Here is a 22,763-nt window from a genome sequence, read left to right on the forward strand (position 1 = left end):
CGTGATGGGCTGTATATTACAAACTTACTTTTCGGTGTTGGTGTTGATTGATTGTCAGAAGGAAGGAAATCGAAAGTAGGCTTGTACATGTATCGAACTTATATAAATAATACAGGAAATCTTATTGATCATTTGATGTGGTAAACAAAAAGAAGTACACATCCTTATGTTTGTCTAGGATATTTAAAAAGTGATTTTCTTCATGCTTGTTACATAACACACAACAACTTACTAACAAATAAATTAGAAAAAAGAAGGCGTAAAACGTAGAAGACTAATAGTAAATAAATGTAAGTGTGCAGGTTATTTTCTCTATTAATAAATGGATAACATTTTATTTTGTTTACCACAGGCAGTTGTATCAGTAAATAAGTTAACCTATTTACATATACTTAGCTACTGAGACCAGATTATAAATAAACATGATGAAGCACAGGCACTGCCACTTGTTTCTATCTACATGCATGACATGTATGATCATCTATAGGAAGGAAGGTCGACTATCCATATTTATATAGATAGTCGACCATCCTATGGACAGAAACATGTGCCTGTGTGATTAAGGCACTGAAAAGAACAGATCATACTCATTGTTGAAGGCCTCACAGTGACATATATAGTTGTTAATTTCTGTGTCATTGCGTCTAGCTTGTGAAGGGGTGCATGGTCTTTACACCGCCGCACACCAATGAACACCGTCGAACACCGTCGAACACCGTCGAACACCCCAAAACCACCAACCACTAAGAAAAACTTTGATATTATACAATAAAACGATAAAATAAATTAAATTTCATATAATTTAATCAATTTTTAGATTTTTATGGGCATCTTTTTTATGTTAAAATCAATAATCAATATAAGGGAAAAAGTCTCCGGATTCATCAGTTTCCGGATTACACTGTGTGTGTTATAAAATTCAAATTATATATTCATAATTAGCATGATTAGTAATCAGTTCAAGTATCCTCAATCTCTGTTCATTGGTTAGATTTTGATATTTTTTTCTTTTATTATTTTGGTAATGGTACAACTATTTTATAGAAGAGTTAGAAGAAGAAAAAATGGAAAAAGTATATTTGAGGTGTCTATGAGGGTCAGCAGAGTTCAAAAAGTGGGGTGTTAAAGACTCTTCCTTTCTGTTTTCTGTAGATAATTGGACTTTTAATCTTCTGATTTATTGAATTAATAACTTGAATATATTATATTTAATTCACATTGAAAACGATAAGAGACAAAATAATAAACTTTTGGGGTGTTCGGTGGTGTACGGTGGTGTTCGGTGGTGAAAAGACCTACCGCTTGTGAAGAGTTGTCTCATTAGCAATCATACAACATCTTTATAATTATCAAGAGTTCAAGATAATATATCATTAACATTAGCACAAACACATGTGTCTAAAAAAATATACAATGAATATTATCCCTGTTATCTATTGCTTTGCATAGAAAAAAAATATATAATTTGTGTACTGATAAGATGTAAGTTCAATGAATAAGCATGGTATATACATGTATTTGCAATTTTTCATTTTATATATATATATTACCCATATAAAAATAAGAAGATGTGGTATGATTGCCATAATAATTTCAGACAACTCTCCACAAGAGACCAAACAACACAGTAATTAACAACAGTTACTATGGGTTACATTACAGTCTCCAACAATGAGCAAAACTCATACTGCAAAGTTAGGTCTTTAAAAGGCTTCAAAATGACAAATGTAAAACTATATTCAAACAAAATTTTAACAGCCTACTTCATGTACAAAATAATGAACAAAAAACAAACATGTATTAATGTACGTTTTTGATTGAGTTAAGCCTGCCAATTGATATTTTACCGTGTGCTTTTCTATGTTGTGATGTTACAAATGTATGCTATTGTTTCAGAAAAACATTTACCGGTAATCCCACTGCAAATGTTTGCACCTGTCCTAAGTCAGGAATCTGATGTACAGTAGTTGTCGTTTGTTTATGTAATTTATACGTGGTTCTCGTTTCTCGTTTTTTATTTTATATAGATTAGACTTGGTTTTCCCATTTGAATGGTTTTACACTAGTAATTTTGGGCCCTTTATAACTTGTTGTTCGGTGTGAGCCAAGGCTCTGTGTTGAAGGCTGTACATTGACCTATAATGGTTTACTTTTTTTAAATTGTTATTTGGATGGAGAGTTGTCTCATTGGCACTCACACCCCATCTTCCTATATCTATGTTACACAGCAACAAAAGACAACCACAGGCCCATGACTTGGAAAAGGTACATACAGAATGTGGTAGGTTAACCTATTTTATAAACAGCACCTGAACATGCATGAAATATTTGCCACTAGACATAAAAAACAGACAATCAATAATTTTCTGTATGAGAAGTCATCACCAAAATAAATTCAAATGTTAATGCATCATTTAAGACCCCCTCCCCGTAAAAAAAGAAAGAAAGTCTTGGATTGAATGTAAATTTAAAAGTATTTTTAACTTACAAAGCATCTATTAAATATAACATATCTTGATCTTACTTTGCAGATGATTTGATTACAATGTGGGGAAAATTACAAGGTGCTATTGACAGGTTTTCTAAGATAGCACAACCTGGTGAAGAACAAGAAGCAACAAACAGTAAACCAAGAAAATTCACTTATGGCCGTCCTGAATTCTTGCAACTGAACGATGATGAAGTACAAGTTTGTCAAGATATCTATACACGACCTATTATTGTTCCTAGAGATGAAATGCTGTTACTTAGGACAGCTGGATATGCTGAGTAAGATTTTAATTATAGATATATTCTCATTTAATTTGTCAACTTAAAAAAGGATAGCATGTAATTGCATGCGCTGCATTCATTGCCATCTTAGCTATCTGTTCTTACCGATGTCAGATGTTAAAAAATATTGTGAGAATAAATCTGATTACAGATCAGTAATTTAAAAGTCGTTATCAACCCTAGTATTAAGTATAAACAGACTGAAATTTTCATACTTTAACATGTTGAAGTTTACGAGCAAGTTCATATCTCTGGACTCCTGTATAGTAGCATGTCTGTAAGTCATTTAAACTAGCATGAAACACCCTTTGTCAATTATAAAGAATTTTCAATTTGTTCTGTTCTAAATTGTATATACCAATAGAATGGATCATAAAATCTTAAAATTGTTGAATTTCAGGTTTAAGGAGGCTTGTTGGTTCTAAAATTTTAGTGAAAAATTAAAATTTGTTTTTTCAATACAAATTTTATTTATTACACAATAAGTTATTACTTTATGATATGGTACAAAAATCAACCTAAAAAATCAATTCGGTTTTGTCTCAAACGACTTTTACAATGTTTATATCATTGAAAAAGCTCCAAATAATCTCCCTTTGGTGCAAAAATGCCATTTTTTGGCATTAAAATTGAAATATCTTTTTTAACTCATCGGTGACCTATAATATTTTTTATTATTGTTTTCAAATAAGCTGTACATAAACTAAATAATTGTAAAATTTAAGCGATTTCTGTAATTTAGTTCTTTTTTTATTTCAACATTACCTCTATTTCTCCTATTTCTCCTATTAGTTCAACAGAAAAAAAGGACATTAACAAAAATGTATGCTTCAGTTCTTTTGGAGGCAGATTGTAAGCATTTTTTTCATTTCATTTTTCTATTAAGTATATGATAAAGTTCATTTGTAAAAAAATATAGCGAAATCCTATATTTAAAAAAAAAAAATTTATACCTGCGAGCCCATGTTAGTACATTTCTTACAAAACTGATGATTAAGTATCAGTGATGTTTGACCAACTCTTTTTGATTAAATCATTTGGCAACTACATATATTAAAGATGTGTTTTATCATGAATTTACATGTAGGAGCAAATGGTAATTTTAGGTAAGGCATCTTTTTTCTAAAGGCACACCATTTAGTTTTGTTAAGAGAAGTTTAACAGTTAAAAATATTATTAACATTTGTGAATACCTTTGAGTGTTGACAGTTTATAATCAAGATATATTCTTTTGTTCCAATTATAGGGTTATAAATGGTGGTAAAAGTAAATTAAATGAAGACCAATCCACATCCAAACAATTTTTTATCAAGAAGAAATCAGTAAGAAATGGTGCAGCATCCACAGAAATTCCACTGGAACCAATAACTGATGGGGGACCAGTAAGTTGTATCACATATCTAATATCAGACATTTAGTTTTGATACTGTTGATATGAATAAAAAAAGATATGTGGGGTATATGACAAAAATGACTAAGAAAAGAAGCAATCACTGACAACATTTTGATTCAGAACAGGCAAATCAACATTTTGTGTGATTCAAGTTTCAACTAGTTTTTTTCCGACGTAGTCGGTATAGTTTCGGTTTGTGCCCTTTGAACTTAAGGACGCTTAACTATGGCAACAGAATACGCATGCTCGAAAATCCTTTCTGTGATTGGACAAAATGCTGTCATTGTGGGTGATTTGGTTGTGTTTGAAAAAACGTCTTGTTAATTATATCATGATGGAAAGCAAGTGAAAAACTATATATATTTGAACTAGATCTTACAAAGATTTATATTTTTATTGAAATAATTGTTTCTCCAATAGCTCTTTCCATCCATGACAGCTGTTTATTCGGGACAATTATATAATTTTTAATGTTGACTTTGTTGTACGAACGTACATGACTTTTAGAACGCACCTACGCATGTGAGATTTCCGCGGGGTTTTGGTGATTGTAAACAAAAAGATACGAGGACCGATAATACTGAACAAAAACAGAGAACACGTTATTTAAATGGTAAACCACTTATTAGATATAATCGGAATATTCACAAAACAATTTGTAACGTTCTTTTATTGGTAATTCATTGATTTTTAGACAGTTAGTCAATAGAGCATTGTTGTTCACAAGATGAAGGTAGTGAACAGGCGTTGCCACCAAAGGACAAATTGTGTCAAACTCTGCAGGTTTTCAGTGCACTGCAATCGCCTTCTTGTAGTTACATTCAGATGGAGATTTAATTAAAGAGGTCCTGCATCATTAATTCATTGTGCTTCTGAAGGTTATCGAAATGAATAGTTTTAAACATATACTCCAATTTAAATATCTTTTTTAAAGATAGTTCTTGTTATTACTACATTCTACTCATCTTTATGACAGTCAGTGTTATAACAATATGTACACAAATGAAGGCAATCAATTCAGGAAAAGCATTAAATATACCTCATTTGATATGATAAATGGAAACTGCATTATATGACTTTTACACATCAATAAAAATACAAATGTACCCCCTAAAAATTGTCAGTTCACAATTAGTCTGATTTGGTTCAGATCACAAAAATAATGATGATTCAAGTTTTGGATCGATAGTAAAGCTTGACTAATAAAATGACCTTTTGATGTAAGCCTTGACAAGAGTTTAATCTTAGAAACAAAGTAATGAGTATTAATTGTCCTTTCAGATGAATGAGATTCCAGTGACCTACTTTGCCATATTTGATGGACATGCTGGCCCTGATGCTGCAGTGATGGCTTCTAAATTGTTACATAAACTGATTGAGGTAAGATGGCTTCCAGGTTACTAGTATTATATTAAATGTGTAGTGCTAATTATCAAAATTGAATTCAAATGTTGGAAATTTAGACTGAAATGTTGCTTATAAAAATTTAAAATAACATTATAGACTACTTTACTATGATTGCTTAGATCAGTTTCTCATCTATTATTGATCATGCATCTATATTTGGTCTATGTAAGAATTGTAACATGAACACATCCATCAGACAGAGTTAACCTGATTTTGATTTTATTTTTTATTTTTGATAATTGAAAAATAGGAACAAAATGATGTTCAGGTCAGTTCTTTGTAAAGGACATAACAGACATGGAACTAAAACACATCCTCAATCACTGTGTGGTATCAGAACAATTATAAAGAATCCATATTTAATTAAAACTGATAGGGATATTTTCCTGTTTAGTGAATAGAAAAACAAAGGATATGGGGTTTCCATTCATGACACAAAGTACATGCACAGCCAAAAACAAAAAGACAAAGGAACATCACTTTTATTGCTGTTTTTCGTCTCAAAGTTTGTGTAAGTCACAGTGAGGCAAGTACATACTTTTTTAATATTTGAATATTAAATATTTAAACAGTTGCTTTTGTTTTGTAGGAAAAGTTGAATGGTGTAAAAGACTTTATTTTTGAAATAGCAGGTCCTACAAAAGGTCAGCTTGGAGAATCAAAGCACGATTCAAAATCCATATCCATCCATAGTTTAGTGATTGGTGCACTGGAACAATCTTTTATTTCAATGGTAATAATTTAGCCTCAAATCTTCTGATTGTCACCATTTCACGCTGACCGGTATCATTTTACAAACCAAACTAATACAATCAACCTTTTCTGTATACTTGAAGAATGTGTCTTGTTTATAGTGTAGAAAGAGACATGTCCAATAAAAGCTTCAATTTTACAGCAATTAGTTAAGATAAAAGCATTCAATTAACAAGCATTTTAATTTACATGAAAACAATTATTGTAGTTATATGTCTATCATGGTTTTATTTAAAACACACACAAAGACTTAGAATATATCATGTACTTGAGGTGGTTTTTTTTAGAATAAAATGTATTAACAAATAAATTGTATGTTTAAAACATAAATTACAGGTTGAATAATAGTTTAATAATAGTGTTAAAATTATTTATGATAATACTTTTTTTTATTGCAAGAAAGTTTTACAGATAAAGACCTAAACATCATATAAATGGAAAGAAATTAAAAGGAGTAGGTCCGGTAAGGACCGATTTTGGCCTCAAATTTCAGGTTCATCTGACGAAAGATTTTGACCACTTTTTAAACACTTAAGTGTCTATTTCATTTGATTCGATTAGTTTATGTGAAAGATTTTAACTTACTTAGTCATTAAAAACGATCCGATTCAAGCCTAAATATGAAAAATCTACCAAATATGCCAAAAAATGTCACTTTTCAGATGGTTTTTGTCAAAAATGAAAGTGGCCGCATCCGTGTTCATCCTCAACCTTTATATATGTTATGTATAATCATAAAGTTCAACTTACATTTCAATATTAAGGATGAACACGAATGCGGCCACTTTCGTTTTACACGAAAACCGTCCAAAATTCAACTAAAATGCTAGAATTGTGAAGATTTCAGTAATGTAGCATGACTTAATGGTGCTAGTACCCGATATATGTGCATTGTATTATCCAAAACAGCCCATATTTATGTAGCAGAAGCATTTTACTGTCCAATAGATAAATAAAAGTTTACATTTTAACAATTTTGTAAAACTGCTATATTTTGGGGCCAAAAAGGGGTCTTACTGGACCTACTCCTTTCTTTATGCAATAGAATACCAAAGCTTTGTATCTTACTGTGTAAAATACTGTACCATTTCAGGACCAACAAATAATAGACGAGAAACAGAACTATACAATTTCAGGAGGTTGTGCTGTAATTGTTGCTTTATTTTTACTGGGTAAACTCTACATTGCCAATGCTGGGGATTGCAGGTTGGTTTATATATATCATATCAGATAACTTCAGACCAGAATATAATTGCTTCAGGCTAAACACTTTACTGGCTGTTTGTACATATGTTGATGGTGTGTTTGTGGTCAGGGTATTGATGTTTATTTATAATTGCTCTTATTGTATGTTGTACACACTGTAGATTTATCTGACTGTGGTAATGATTTTGAATAATTATAGAGATATCTTTTTGAAAATCAAAAGAAATGTTTTTTGTTGTTAAAGTTCAATTATGATATTGTATATTTATAAATCAATTTACTGTCAAAAGAAAAGAACATTCATTCATTACTAGAAATGCAGACTAGACATTTCAGCATAATCACAATGTATAGTTAATTGTGGTTTTGATTTGAGTGACGTAGCTAAACATTTATCTGTGCATTTTTGTAGAGCAATCTACTGTAACAAGAAAGTAACTGTACAGTTATCCAATGATATGACACCTCATTATGAAAGACAGAGGATAATGATCCAGGTAAGATTTTCAAAGTTAACTAGAGTCATTCTGATATTAAAGAAGATTCAGATGCTAAACCGGGTACTCATCCATCACAATACCGTCAGACATACGGATATACCATTATTATAAAAATAACAAGATGTGGTATGATTGCCAATGAGACAACTCTCCACAAGAAACAGAATGACACAGAAATTACCAACTAGATGATATTTGTTAAGATTTATGAATATGAGTATGTAAAGGAGTAAGTTCGGTAAGTGCCATATTTGGCCCCAATTATAAAGTTCATGGTTACAAGACAATAATTGTTTTAAGTTGCCTTAAAGACAAGTGAAAAAGTTAAACAGAGCTGTTTTTGTCAAAGTTTAATTCTAACACAACGATTTTTACATTCCAAAACGGTCAAGGTAAGGGATTTTGGTGAAATTTGACAAAATCAGCGGGATTTCAACCAAATAAAGGACCAGGAAACATAGAGCGCAGGCGTCAACAAGCTTAATATTCAAATAAGACATGTTTAACGTCTTCACAAACATTATTTTAAAAGATCTTTGTTGTCGACGTATGCGCTCTATGTTTCCTGTCAAATAATCTTTGGAAATTTACCCATTTTCATTGATTTTTTCGTGAAAAATCAATATGAGTACAACTTGTGACGTCATAATGAAACGCAGAAACGTAAAATTTTAAACAAAATGGCTTATATCCTATCTAGTCAATGTATTAGCTATAATTTATCGTGATATTGGTCAATAAATCCGAATTTGAAATTTACGCTAAAAAAGTGGGCCATTTTAGGACCTTATCGAACATACTCCTTTGTTCATTAGTCAAGTTTGTTTGTTTATGATTATGTTAAGGAAATGTACCTTCTAACCAAACTTATGAAATTATCAGATTTCAAAATATATGTGTGTCAGTCTTGTTCAGTTAGTAATGTTAACAATTTTAATGAGAAAAAGGAATGTATGAAATATTCTTAAAAAACGAAAAATTACATGACTAGTAAGCTTTTATAAATATACACATATTGTACATATAAAATGAAAAGCAATATTGTAGGCAGCAACCACTTATCACTGGATAAAATGCTCCTGACTTGTGACAGGCATGAAAAGAATATGGTTGGGTTAAACATGTTTGTTAGTGCTCCACCCTGCCATAACCTGATACAATGGTGTAACAGCACAGCATAAGAACTTGATTGTAAAGATTTGTTTCTGTTTTACTGTTAAATTCATATGAAAGACAATACTTTTCTCGAGATATCTTCTTAAAATTCTTATGAAAAGAATTAGTTTATTAAATCATACCTTTACACTTGTTCAGGCCATGACACGTCCAGAATTAATTGGAGAAGACTTCACTTACAACGAATATACAAGAAGAATAACCAGGAACGATATTGGGAAAAGAATACTGTATAGAGGACCAATGATGACTGGATGGTCAGTAAATTTGTTATCTTATGTATTGATACAAGGTGGAAGGATTACTTGTCATTAATTGACAGATTCATACTTGAAAGACTATTTTACACAAAATTCATTCAATACAGATACATTCTTATTATGCACTAATACAAAAATTTGAACCAATGATAGAATCTAAAGTTCAATATCACTGTCAAATAGTGAGAAAACACTTTTAAATCAAATAATGGAAATATATGGAAATTGTTTGTCATTAATGTATTTCTAATTATGACTTGGTATGTATTTCTGATCATGACTTGGTATGTTTTTCTGATCATGACTTGGTTTGTATTTCTGATCATGACTTGGTATGTTTTTTTGATCATGACTTGGTATGTTTTTCTTATCATGACTTGGTATGTATTTCTGATCATGAATTGGTTTATATTTCTGATAATGACTTGGTTTGTATTTCTAATTATGACTTGGTATCTATTTCTGATCATGACTTGGTTTGTATTTCTGATCATGACTTGGTATGTATTTCTGATCATGACTTGGTTTGTATTTCTGATCATGACTTGGTATGTATTTCTGATCATGACTTGGTATCTATTTCTGATCATGACTTGGTATCTATTTCTGATCATGACTTGGTATCTATTTCTGATCATGACTTGGTATGACTTGGCATGTATTCCTTCTATGGTGAATAATTCTTGAAGTGTCTTACAATTTAAAGCAGATAAATGTCAGTTGCATTAAATTTTCAGATCTTTAATGGACAGCTAATAAAAAGTAAATCTATACCATAGTTAATACTCAAATTTATTCAGGTTTGAAGTTGCAGCTTTTGAAGTTGAACAATCAAATAAAAGATGCCTATATTGCAGGCAAGTTAATTTTTTTTTAAAATTTTTTAAGGTCTTACAAAGTAGCTGATGAAGATGATTTGAAAGTGCCATTAATATTTAAACTTGGAGGAAAGGTATGCAATTATTTATTTAATTTAAAAAGGGAAATACAATGATACCTGTATTAACTGGACATCGGTAAGACTGCATACTTTGTTCTCATTAGACAGGTCTTTGGTTCATTCACAATCTAAACGGCTTTTAAAGTTAACAGAATATATCCACAATACAAGATTTTAAAATCAAGTGAAGTAAAGCATTTTAATTTTTTTGTCAGATAGCTAAATGGATTATTTTTCCAAGTGTCCACATACAAAAGTATATTTGAATAACCTTCAAACTTGTGGACTTTGAGGGAAAAAAACAAGAACTGAAGCCTTAATTTGTCTGAACATTTTGGAAAATATTTTCTGAGTAATATAATTTAGAATATCTACAATGTAGAGGAGAAATATATAAATGATGAATATTCATGATAAACTGCACATGATACTGCACAAACTTGACATCACAAACATTTAAGGTTGTACACACACAAACATCTAAAGTATTAGTTATTTCAACATATTGTACATGTCTATTTGCTGATATGCAAACTTTATAAAAAGAGAAGAAAACCTATTCTAAGAAATTTTCATGCCCCATTTATGGGCATTATGTTTTCTGGTCTGTGCGTCTTTGTTCGTACCTTCGTAATTTTGTCCATTTGTTTGTTGTACTGTCTGTTTGTCCTACTTCAAGTTAAATTTTTGGTCAAGGTAGTTTATGATGAAGTTGAAGTCCAGTCAACTTGAAACTTAGTACACATGTTCCCTGTGATATGATCTTTCTTATTTTAATGCCAATTAGAGTTTTTAACTCAATTTCACGGGTCCACTAAACATAGAAAATGATAGTGCAGATGGGGCATCCGTGTACGAGTATGGACACATTCTTGTTTTGAATATTTAAAGTATATTTTTCAGTCGAGACTTATGCAGACCATTGGTGTTTCTAGAGGTTTTGGGGACCATGATTTGAGAGTTTTTGATTCCAGAATATATTTAAAACCACTTTTGTCTGCTGTTCCAGAGGTAAGTTTGCTAATCATTGTTTTTGTAATCGTGTAGAACTTAGATATCTATTGGTCATTTTAATGTTTTACTGCTTTGTTGTTTTGGACAACACTTGATGAAGTTAAGAGTGATATATTCACCTTTTCAAACAGAATAGATTAGAACATTGCACTTTGATCCTTAAACAAAGAAGAATAGAGAGAAACAGTAGTAAGTCCAGAAATTGCTTGGTTTATATTACAAGATGCAAATAAAATGTGGATTAAAAATATCAACATGTATGAACAAAATTTAAAAAAACACTTTTTTGTAGTCATACCTAAATTAATATTTATGTTTAATATAATACAATTACATAGCAAGAGATAACATTTTATATTTTAAGGTAAAAGTTTTTGATCTGAAATCCAACGTTGAAGATGCTGTATTAGTAATGGCCTCTGATGGATTATGGGATGTGATAACAACAGAAGATGTGAGAACTACTGTATATAATGTGTTAAATCAGAGTAGGAAGGACGATCCTAAAAGGTATGAACAAAATTTACATGGTATCCTAAAAGATATACATATTTACAAGGTATCATACAAGGTATACATATTTACAAGGTATCCTAAAAGGTATACATATTTACAAGGTATCCTAAAAGGTATACATATTTACAAGGTATCCTAAAAGGTATACATATTTACAAGTTATCCTACAAGGTATACATATTTACAAGGTATCCTAACAAGGTAAACATATTTACAAGGTATTCTAAAAGGTATACATATTTACAAGGTATCCTAAAAGGTATACATATTTACAAGTTACCCTAAAAGGTATACATATTTACAAGTTATCCTAAAAGGTATACATATTTACAAGTTATCCTAAAAGGTATACATATTTACAAGTTATCCTAAAAGGTATACATATTTACAAGGTATCCTAAAAGGTATACATATTTACAAGGTATTCTAAAAAGTATACATATTTACAAGGTATCCTAAAAGGTATACATATTTACAAGTTATCCTACAAGGTATACATATTTACAAGGTATCCTAACAAGGTAAGCATATTTACAAGGTATACTAAAAGGTATACATATTTACAAGGTATCCTAAAAGGTATACATATTTACAAGTTATCCTAAAAGGTATACATATTTACAAGTTATCGTAAAAGGTATACATATTTACAAGTTATCCTAAAAGGTATACATATTTACAAGGTATCCTACAAGGTATACATATTTACAAGGTATTCTAAAAAGTATACATATTTACAAGGTATTCTAAAAAGTATACATATTTACAAGGTATCCATAAAGGTATACATATTTACAAGGTTTAAACAGGTACAAGTCAGGGCTTCCAAAACGATCATATTTTCTAGACAAGTCTGATAAATTATATTAACGGCTTGTAATGCCAAGGCTGACAAGGTCATTTTAATATAGTTTAGAAAAAAACAGACATTTTGATATAGTTCAGAAAAAAATTAAAGTTTATGTGATCTTTTTGACCTGACCTTTTGCCTTAAACAGCCACACATTTCTGGTCATATAAGTGACAAGATTAATAATAATTACCCCTACTATAATACCCCCTTATTACAATCAAGATTAATTAGTTCTCTGACAGATGACTTTAACTGTTCAGGCACAGGCCCTGTCAGGTAAACTATTTTGTACCGGACATTGGTTGGTCTAGTTTTAAAAGGTATTTTCTTAAATTTCAGCAGTTTGTATCTAATTAATTAAGTCAACAAGATTCTGATTACCAGAAAATGCATATAAATATGATTTGATATAAAAATTTAAAAAGGTAGTAATAAAGGTTTTAAGAGAAAAATCATCAGAACCACTTTGTTTTAGTACACTTGTGGGCAGGTGTGAGATTAAATTATGCATCTGAATTTTCAAAAATGATAAAAATATTATTGATACCTATATCTAACGTTTTTTTTGAGTCTTTTCCTATAGAAAAAATGTGAAAAGATCTACTTTAACTCAATCGGGCTTTGAAAACGTACACAGATTTTACATATTTCACTCTGGTCTGTGTGTTACCATTGTCAAGTCAACATCCAGTAATACGAAAGTACTTTTTTTTTTAAAGTGAAGTTATTGACAGCATAATTTTGCACAAATAAAGAGTCTGAGACAGATATTAATACTCAGATATTGCACACTGTGAATGGTGCACTGTCAATTTAACAGTTAGTGCCAGAACATCAAATTTATGTTAAAAATCTACAAGTTATATACCGTTTTTATGTCAATCAATGAACCATAATTCAAATAATGACAAATTGATTACTATGGTTGCCTTTTGTAACAAAGTCTTGAGGGATAAAAATCGGGATACAGGCCCGTAGCCAGGAATTTCCAGGGGGGGGGGGGTATTTGGACTCATTAACTCGACTTTAAAAGTCACAATTTGAACAGAACGTTGACTTTAACAGTGCTTATTTGGTTTCAAGGGGGGGTTCGTCTGACCCCCCCCCCCCCCCCTGGCTACGGGTTATGGGATAAGACAAAAATACCTGTCTGGCTTGAATATGTTTTTGCAAGCCCTGGTAAAAGAAACCCATCAATTTTGAGAAATGACACATGACACTTGGTCGCTTACTTAATTATGATTTAAAGACAATTTCAGGGTTGTCTTTCCCACTGAAGCTTGTTGTGTCCTAAATCTGCATTAAGCTACATGTATCTACAAAATGGTTTATGAAATGCCTAGTTATAATGTTAGAATCATTGTTGTAGGTCAGCCTTTAATATTTCCTCTTCTCACAGCAAAATGGCTATGTTGACATTGCAGTTGTAACTGGAGAGCATGATTCTACATACAAAATCATCTTTGTCTCTACCGGGACTCGAACACGGGACCTCTGTGTTACAAGACAGTGGGCTGACTGAGTATCTATCACATGTTCTAAGGGAAGCAATCCCGTCACACTTCCCCTAACTCAAGAGACAACATACCATTATGACTCACTCAAACATACCCTAGCTAAAATTTGTCTCTAACCACCATGGGTTTTTTCGTTGGGCGCCAATGTAACTGGAGAGCATGTTTCTACATACAAAATCATTTTTGTCTCCACCGGGACTTGAACCCAGGACCTCTGTGTTACAAGGCAGCAGGTTAACAGACTGAGCTAAAGAAGTACTTCCTTAGCTCAATGGCTTACGGCTGACATAGTATCTACCACATGTTCTAAGGGAAGCAATCCCTTCACACAATGAAGGATTAATTATGAAAATTATTTTCCAATAACCTATAAAAACTTCTCTGAATAGAATTCCTATATTAAATTAGTAAAAATATTCATAGAAGTTGAAATTTGAGTAGAAAACACATAATTCCCAACTATTTAAAAAAAAAATCCACTGTAGTATTAAAAGAGTTTTGTATTTTGTAGATTTAATGCAGTTGCTCAAGAATTAGTGATGCAAGCCAGAGGTACCCCAATCCATGGAATGAATGGTTGGACTAAGAAAGATGGAACTGCTGGATCTTTTGATGATATTACAGTATTAGTTATACCATTAGGAGATGGAGTGTAATTTATGTGCAAACAAATTTTCATTGGACGAGATGGATATGTGATGTTCAATTGTGTATCCAGGTGCTTGTAAAATGAAAAAAATGTGTTCATATGAAGATGTAATGAAAGTCTAGTCAACATAAGAATCAAAACTTCCATAGTATTGCTTTACTGCCACTTGTTGCTCTATATGACCTTGAAAATGTATTGATAATTGTTTTAATGTTCTCATATTTTAGCATTCCAAATAATTTAATACTTCAAATAAAGTCTTGTTCCCAAGGGTCTAATAATCAAGTAACCTACATAAAACAAAAGAATGATAATAATTTTTGGTATACAGTTGTATGGTCATTGGCATATCTCAGTTCCAAAGGGATTATTTGGCCTTGGTCATAGACTTTGAAAAGTTTTTCATTGTTACAAGTTTAAGTGTTGCCATTTTAATTTATTCATTTGCATTATATTGTTGAAACTACAAATATTTCTCTGTGCCAACAGTTTATTGCATATTGGTACAATTTTTATTTTTAGATGTTTAGCAGTATTTGTTATGTAGGAGGGTGTCCATTTAATTACAGTTTGGACTGTTTTAGCTACTGTAAATTCATTAATATTCATTGGATACTAATTTTCGTGGATCAAGGATACAGGAGAATCACAAATTTAAATGTTCAACCAATTACAAATTTAAAGGGAGGAATGCAGTTTTTACTCAATCCACGATAATTAGTACCCACAAAAATAAATGAATCCACAGTTAATTTCTCTCTGAAGACTAATTGTCTTTGGTATTAGCAGACATCAATGAATATAACCTGTTATTGATGGCATTCAAATACTGTGGACTCATTTGTTTTTTTTGGTATCAATTTTCGTGGATTGCTCAAAACTTGCATTTTCGTGGATATTTGATTTCGTGGTTTTGCCAATCACTGTATACAAAGCCTATTGAAAATATGATATTTATTGAATATTTGAATCCATGGTTCACTTGTACCCACGAAACCCACGAAAACTGGTATCCAACGAATTATAATGAATCCACTGTAGATGCTCCCTAAATACCTGCTTACTTCACAGCATGCTTGGCCTTACTTCGCAGCATGCTTGGCCTACTTCACAGCTTGCTTGGCTTAGCACAAATATGTTTTTATGAAAATGTTAACCTTGTTACAGTCATACAATTGTAATACTGGTTTATTCTCCAAAGTTTGATAGTGTTTATTGATTGTGAATCGATTCCAATGTATGGTTGGTTGTGATTTTATGCATGCATGTAAGCAAAAAAAAATTATTAATTAAGCAATTTTTCATTTTTTCCTACACCTTTTTGTGCAATTTTCAGCTTACACTGAAATATTTCAATCCAGCAATTTATTATAATGTAGGACCTAAAGATGCTTAAGGTCAAGTGTAGTTTGAACTGTAACATGATTTCAATAGAGAAGAAGCCTTATATTTTAATTTACAGTTGATGATTATGTTTGTATGAAGAGTGATTGGAGCCTCTACTTTTTTCTTTTTTCTTTTTGACACAAGTATAAATTGTTTCACATTATTGTTGTTGTTTAATAACCACAAAAAACTATTTTATATTTTCAATTTGATTTTTACACAAGATGGTGTGTTTAAAGAATGTACAATTGTATCCAATATAGTGCCAAAACTTAGTTGTGCCAACATTTATTGATATGCAGGCAATCCTTATTGTCTTTAAACATAAACTTCTAATCATCCTTAACACACAAAGAATTCAAGTCATCACTGAAATCATAGTTTGAATTCTGAAAGAAGAAAATATCTACAAATAAAAAACAGTGTTTCAAAAGTTGAAATTGTGTCAAATTTTACTTATTAAAAAACTAATTTGTAATATCCTATTTTATAATAATAATAAATCTGCAAAACAATATACTTTAGAAGTTCATAAGACATTAGGCTTTCAATCATTAATATTTTATATTTTTTTCTATGTGTGTTTCATGTTTGAATTGAAGCTTTGAACTTCATTCATTTTGTGTAAAACTACAAAAACTTGTCAATAGTTATAGTAAGATACGATCTAAGGCTTTACATAAAGTATAGTAAGATACGATCTAAGGCTTTACATAAAGTATAGTAAGATACGATCTAAGGCTTTACATAAAGTATAGTAAGATACGATCTAAGGCTTTACATAAAGTATAGTAAGATACGATCTAAGGCTTTACTTAAAGTATAGTAAGATATGATCTAAGGCTTTACATGAAGTATAGTAAGATACGATCTAAGGCTTTACATGAAGTATAGTAAGATACGATCTAAGGCTTTACATGAAGTATAGTAAGATACGATCTAAGGCTTTACATAAAGTATAGTAAGATACGATCTAAGGCTTTACATAAAGTATAGTAAGATACGATCTAAGGCTTTACATAAAGTATATTTTGGTGTGAGAAGTAATTTTAATACTAAGATGCAAATGTGTGTAAATATTTTTTTGGGTAAGGCCTTGTCTCATATCTATTTTGACCAAAAACTATATGTTAAATGGCCATAATAGGCCAAATGTGTCAATATGTTTATGACATCATAGATTCATCACTAGTGACCTTTATGCACTAAAAGTGTAGCAACATGTTCAGTTATGCATAATATTAACATAATATGGAAAGTCCTGAATCTTCAATTTTTGCAATTTTAGGGGCCAAATAATGACATTGCTCATACCTTCTCTTTTAAATCTTCTTCAAAACTCCTATTGATTTAGGTTTTCCTAGCCATTTAATTGGAACAAATGATTAAATCAGGAACACCTTTATCAGCCAATATACAATAATAAAAGGTTTGTAATTGTCTGTGGAAACTCAATTTGTTCAAATTATTTTGGGGAAAATATGAAGGTCCAAAATTAATTATAATGATAATTTTCATAAATATTTTAAAAATAATTATGCCCAAATAAAACTGATATTTAGAGACATACTACTGTTAAATGCCAATTAATACCACAAAAACCGCTTGAATCTAGAAATTTTAAGGAGGCTTGTGCCCCCAAAAGGTTCATTTTCTAACAATTTCAAATTTACTGTATAACAACTAAATATTGTGAGTTATTTATCTACCCCTATTAGATGTTCATATGACATTAGACTGTTGGACAACAGTGTTTATATTTTTGAATTTTACATATTGGTATTAGGGCTGCAAACTTCTAAAAATTTATATAAAACAACAAAAACTGTCAAAATAGCCTCATTTTGTGATCTTGTAATTACTATTTAGTTCAACTTATTAACCACATAAGATGTTTTGCTGCAAAATGTCTTTTACAAGGATGTTTTAATTTGTGTAAAATATTTAATGGAGTAAAGCTGTTGCTCAAAGAAATTTTGACCTAAATCTATGCATAAAATGGCCATTTCGATCAAATACTGTAAATTCAGAAATTATTGCGATTTTGAGAAAAATCTGGTTTGATTCATATAAAATATTTCAAAATGCAAGTTTAAATTATTGCGTTTACAACTCTGTCGCATTTTTCGCAATAAAAACCTCGCAATAATTTCTGAATTTAATACTGTACATAAATTTTAATACTTTTATACTGAAACTGCACAAAATGCTCAAATTATATTAACCTGTCCATTTATCAATAAGTTGACATACTTTTGAAAGGCTTGAATTAATTTACTTTTTATTTTGCAATTTCAGGAGCCAAATAATGGCCCTTATCTTACTTCCCAATTTCAAACTTGGATCTTCTCTCACATGTACATAATATGTATACATCATCAAGGTAACAAAATCATGGAAATAAACTACTGCTAAGTAGACTAGAAAAGGATAAACCAATTTAAAAGATCCACAAATGAGATGATTAACTGTAACATTTGCATTCAGAATTTGTATCTTTAAGAGGATTCATCCACATAGTGTCAGTTTGTTCTGTTAACTCTTTGTTTCATTTCATTAGTGGTTATTATTATTAGGTCCTCCATTTTCTCCAGTATTATTTAATGAGTAGTGTAGATATAAATACTCTTTGGTGGCCTTGGGCTGTTTTCTGTTCTTTGGTACCATTGTTCTCTCTTTGACACATTCCCAGTTTTCATTCTCAATTTTAAAAACAGAATTTACAGTCCTTCTATGGTTTGTATTTGACAGAGTATTTCATTTTATATGGAAACTGTCCTGGGGAAGTAATTTACAGTATCAAAATCACTCAATTATAAAACAAATTAAGAAATATAATCTGTTGTTAATTATATATATTATCATACTCATTTTCATTACATTTGTATTTAAATTTGTTGACCAAATGTGAGAGTTGCATGTTTGTTATTCTTTTTTATTGTTAATTTATTTGAATTCAAAGATATTGATTAAATTATTTATTTTATCAGTCATATTAGTTTGATTTTTAGTTATACAACTGCCATTGTTATTGAATATACAATATTGAAGACAAGAAATTTTGGAATACCCATTTTCCGTTTATACATTTGTAATTCCAATCAGGTCTCATCAGGACTAGTTTGTTATTACACAGAATTCATCATCATCATAAACTTTTTCTCTGTAACAGAACCAATTCCAACCAAACTTGGGTGAATGTCCTATGGTTCCTGGTATAAGTTTGAGGTTTTTTTTATTCTGGTTAGTTATCAAATGTGGTCACCATGGCTTAACAAAGAACATAGTGGTAAAATGAAGTTTTGAACTTGCATATCAAAATTTAGGCAGATGGGGCAAAAACATGGGTAAAGATAATAGCAGATCTAGATAAGATTTGTTTTTCAAAATTTTCAGATGAATCTCACAAAAAATTTAAACAGTAAAAATCCTCATCACTTTGCAATTGCTGCAAAATAAGATCTACCTTTTAGTTTAAATAGATATAGGAAGATGTGGTATGAGTGCCAATGAAACAACTCTCCATCCAAGTAACAATTTATAAAAGTAGACCATTATAGGTCAAGGTACAGCCTTCAACGCGGAGCCTTGGCTCAAACAGAAAACAGCAAGCTTTATTATAAAGGCCCCAAAAATTAAGTGTAAAACCATTCAAACAGAAAACACAACTGTCTAATCTATATAACAAGAGTGCACACACTGAAATGTCTCGCCTTTTTAGCTCACCTGGCCCGAAGGGCCAAGTGAGCTTTTCCCATCACTTTGCGTCCGGCGTCCGGCGTCGTCCTGCGTCCGTCGTCGTCCTGCGTCGTTAACTTTTACAAAAATCTTCTCCTCTGAAACTACTCGGCCAAATTAAACCAAACTTGGCCACAATCATCATTGGGGTATCTAGTTTAAAAAATGTATCCGGTGACCCGGCCAACCAACCAAGATGGCCGCCACGTCTAAAAATAGAACATAGGGGTTAAATGCAGTTTTTGGCTTATAACTCAAAAACCAAAGCATTTAGAGCAAATCTGACATGGGGTAAAATTATTTATCAGGTCAAGATCTATCTGCCCTGAAATTATCAGATGAATCGGAGAACCCTTTGTTGGGTTGCTGCCCCTGAATTGGTAATTTTAAGGAAATTTTGCTGTTTTTGGTTATTATCTTGAACATTATTATAGATAGAGATAAACTGTAAACAGCAATAATGTTCAGCAAAGTAAGATTTACAAATAAGTCAACATGACCGAAAAGGTCAGTTGACCCCTTAAGGAGTTATTGCCCTTTATCGTCAATTTTTAACCCATGTTTCGTAAATCTTAGTAATCTTTTACAAAAATCTTCTCCTCTGAAACTACTGGGCCAAATTAATCCAAACTTGGCCACAATCATCTTTGGGGTATCTAGTTTAAAAATTGTGTCCGGTGACTTGGCCTTCCAACCAAGATGGCCGCCATGGCTAAAAATAGAACATAGGGGTAAAATGCAGTTTTTGGTTTATGACTCAAAAACCAAAGCATTAAGAGCAAATCTGACATAGGGTATATTTGTTTATCAGGTCAAGTTCTATCTTCCCTGAAATTTTCAGATGAATCGGACAACCCGTTGTTGGGTTGTTGCCCCTAAATTGGTAATTTTAAGGAAATTTTACTGTTTTTGGTTCTTATCTTGAATATTATTATAGATAGAGATAAACTGTAACAGCAATAATGTTCAGCAAAGTAAGATTTACAAATAAGTCAAACTGACCGAAATGGTCAAATGACCCCTTTAGGAGTTATTGCCCTTTATAGTCAATGTTTAACCATTTTTCGTAAATCTTAGTAATCTTTTACAAAAATCTTCCGCTCTGAAACTACTGGGCCAAATTAATCCAAACTTGGCCACAATTATCTTTGGGGTATCTAGTTTAAAAAATGTGTCTGGTGACCCGGCCAACCAACCAAGATGGCCGCCACGTCTAAAAATAGAACATAAAATGCAGTTTTTGGTTTATAACTCAAAAACCAAAGCATTTAGAGCAAATCTGACACAGGTTTATTTGTTTATCAGGTCAAGGTCTATCTGCCCTGAAAGTTTCAGATGAATCGCAGAACCTGTTGTTGGGTTGCTGCCCATAAATTGGTAATTTAAAGGAAATTTTACTGTTTTTTGTTATTATTATCTTCAATATTATTATAGATAGAGATAAACTGTAAACAGCAATAAGGTTCAGCTAAGTAAGACCTAAAAATAAGTCAAACTGACCGAAATGGTCAGTTGACCCCTTTAGGAGTTATTGCCCTTTATAGTCAATTTTTAACCATTTTTCGTAAATCTTAGTAATCTTTTAGAAAAATCTTCTCCTCTGAAACTACTGGGCCAAATTAATCCAAACTTGGCCACAATAATCTTTGGGGTATCTAGTTTAAAAAATGTGTCTGGTGACCCGGCCATCCAACCAAGATGGCCGCCATGGCTAAAAATAGAACATAGGGGTAAAATGCAGTTTTTGGTTTATAACTCAAAAACCAAAGCATTAAGAGCAAATCGGACAAAGGGTAAAATTGTTTATCAGGTCAAGTTCTATCTGCCCGGAAATTTTAAGATGATTCAGACAACCCGTTGTTGGGTTGCTGCCCCTAAATTGGTAATTTTAAGGAAATTTTACTGTTTTGGGTTATAATCTTGAATATTATTATAGATAGAGATAAACTGTAAACAGCAATAATGTACAGCAAAGTAAGATTTACAAATAAGTCAACATGACTGAAATGGTCAATTGACCCCCTAAGGAGTTATTGTCCTTTATAGTCAATTTTTAACAATTTTCATCTACAAACACATCACCATCACCAAAACACAATTTTGTCATGAATCCATCTGCTTCCTTTGTTTAATAGTCACATTGACCAAGGTGAGCGACACAGGCTCTTTAGAGTCTCTAGTTTACTAATCATTGATATTATGTTGATAGTACTAAATATAAAGCTTTATTACAACTGCCACATATAAACTTAACATTACCCAAGAAAACTAAACATTGACCAATGATCCATGAAATTGAGGTCACAGTCAGATGAACGATGCCAGCTAGGCATGTACAGCGAACAATTCTTCCATACAACAAATATAGTTGACCTAATGCTTATAGAAAAACAGACCAAAACAAAACCAGATGCTCCGCAGGGCGCAGCTTTATACGACCGCATAGGTTGAACCCTGAACGGTTGGGGCAAGTATGGACACAACATTCAAGCTGGATTCAGCTCTAAATTTGGATTGTGATTAAATAGTTGACACAGCATAGGTTTTGGACACAGAATGAATGTGGTCTAATGAACTTAAAATATTTTTTTTGTCTTTGAGCAATCACTATGCTGTTGAATATTAATCCTCTCAAAAAAATGTTTGAAGAAATTTTCTTTTTATTTATGAAATCTGAAATGAG

At 31.4% G+C, this 22,763-nt stretch overlaps 1 protein-coding gene across 4 annotated transcripts; it reads left to right on the top strand.

Moving 5' to 3' along the window:
* The first annotated feature begins 24 nt into the window (after positions 1–24).
* Positions 25–19,333, top strand: LOC139516797 (protein phosphatase 1H-like). Of its 4 annotated transcripts, none has more exons than XM_071307111.1 (12): positions 25–290; positions 2,532–2,769; positions 4,019–4,154; positions 5,447–5,545; positions 6,162–6,305; positions 7,419–7,531; positions 7,944–8,028; positions 9,346–9,464; positions 10,356–10,419; positions 11,311–11,418; positions 11,786–11,931; positions 14,819–19,333. In XM_071307111.1, the coding sequence occupies exons 2-12, from the start codon at positions 2,546–2,548 to the stop codon at positions 14,961–14,963; spliced, it is 1,383 nt and encodes a 460-aa protein (XP_071163212.1). In that variant the 5' UTR covers positions 25–290; positions 2,532–2,545; the 3' UTR covers positions 14,964–19,333. The 4 variants fall into 4 exon arrangements, with proteins under 4 accessions (XP_071163212.1, XP_071163222.1, XP_071163230.1 ...); XM_071307121.1 differs by having other exon boundaries at positions 34–75; positions 14,819–16,745; XM_071307129.1 differs by having other exon boundaries at positions 42–140; positions 14,819–16,745.
* Positions 19,334–22,763: the final 3,430 nt, after the last annotated feature.

This window comes from Mytilus edulis, chromosome 1 (assembly GCF_963676685.1).
Source record: "Mytilus edulis chromosome 1, xbMytEdul2.2, whole genome shotgun sequence".
In the NCBI taxonomy this organism is placed as follows: Eukaryota; Metazoa; Mollusca; class Bivalvia; order Mytilida; family Mytilidae; genus Mytilus; species Mytilus edulis.

Bases quoted from the DNA above. Each gene is read 5' to 3' on its own strand.
- LOC139516797 (XM_071307111.1), top strand. From the start codon at position 2,546: ATGTGGGGAAAATTACAAGGTGCTATTGACAGGTTTTCTAAGATAGCA. The intron at 9,465-10,355 runs GTCAGTAAATTT...AAATTTTTTAAG, and splicing joins GGACCAATGATGACTGGATG to GTCTTACAAAGTAGCTGATG. The intron at 11,419-11,785 runs GTAAGTTTGCTA...TTATATTTTAAG, and splicing joins TTTTGTCTGCTGTTCCAGAG to GTAAAAGTTTTTGATCTGAA.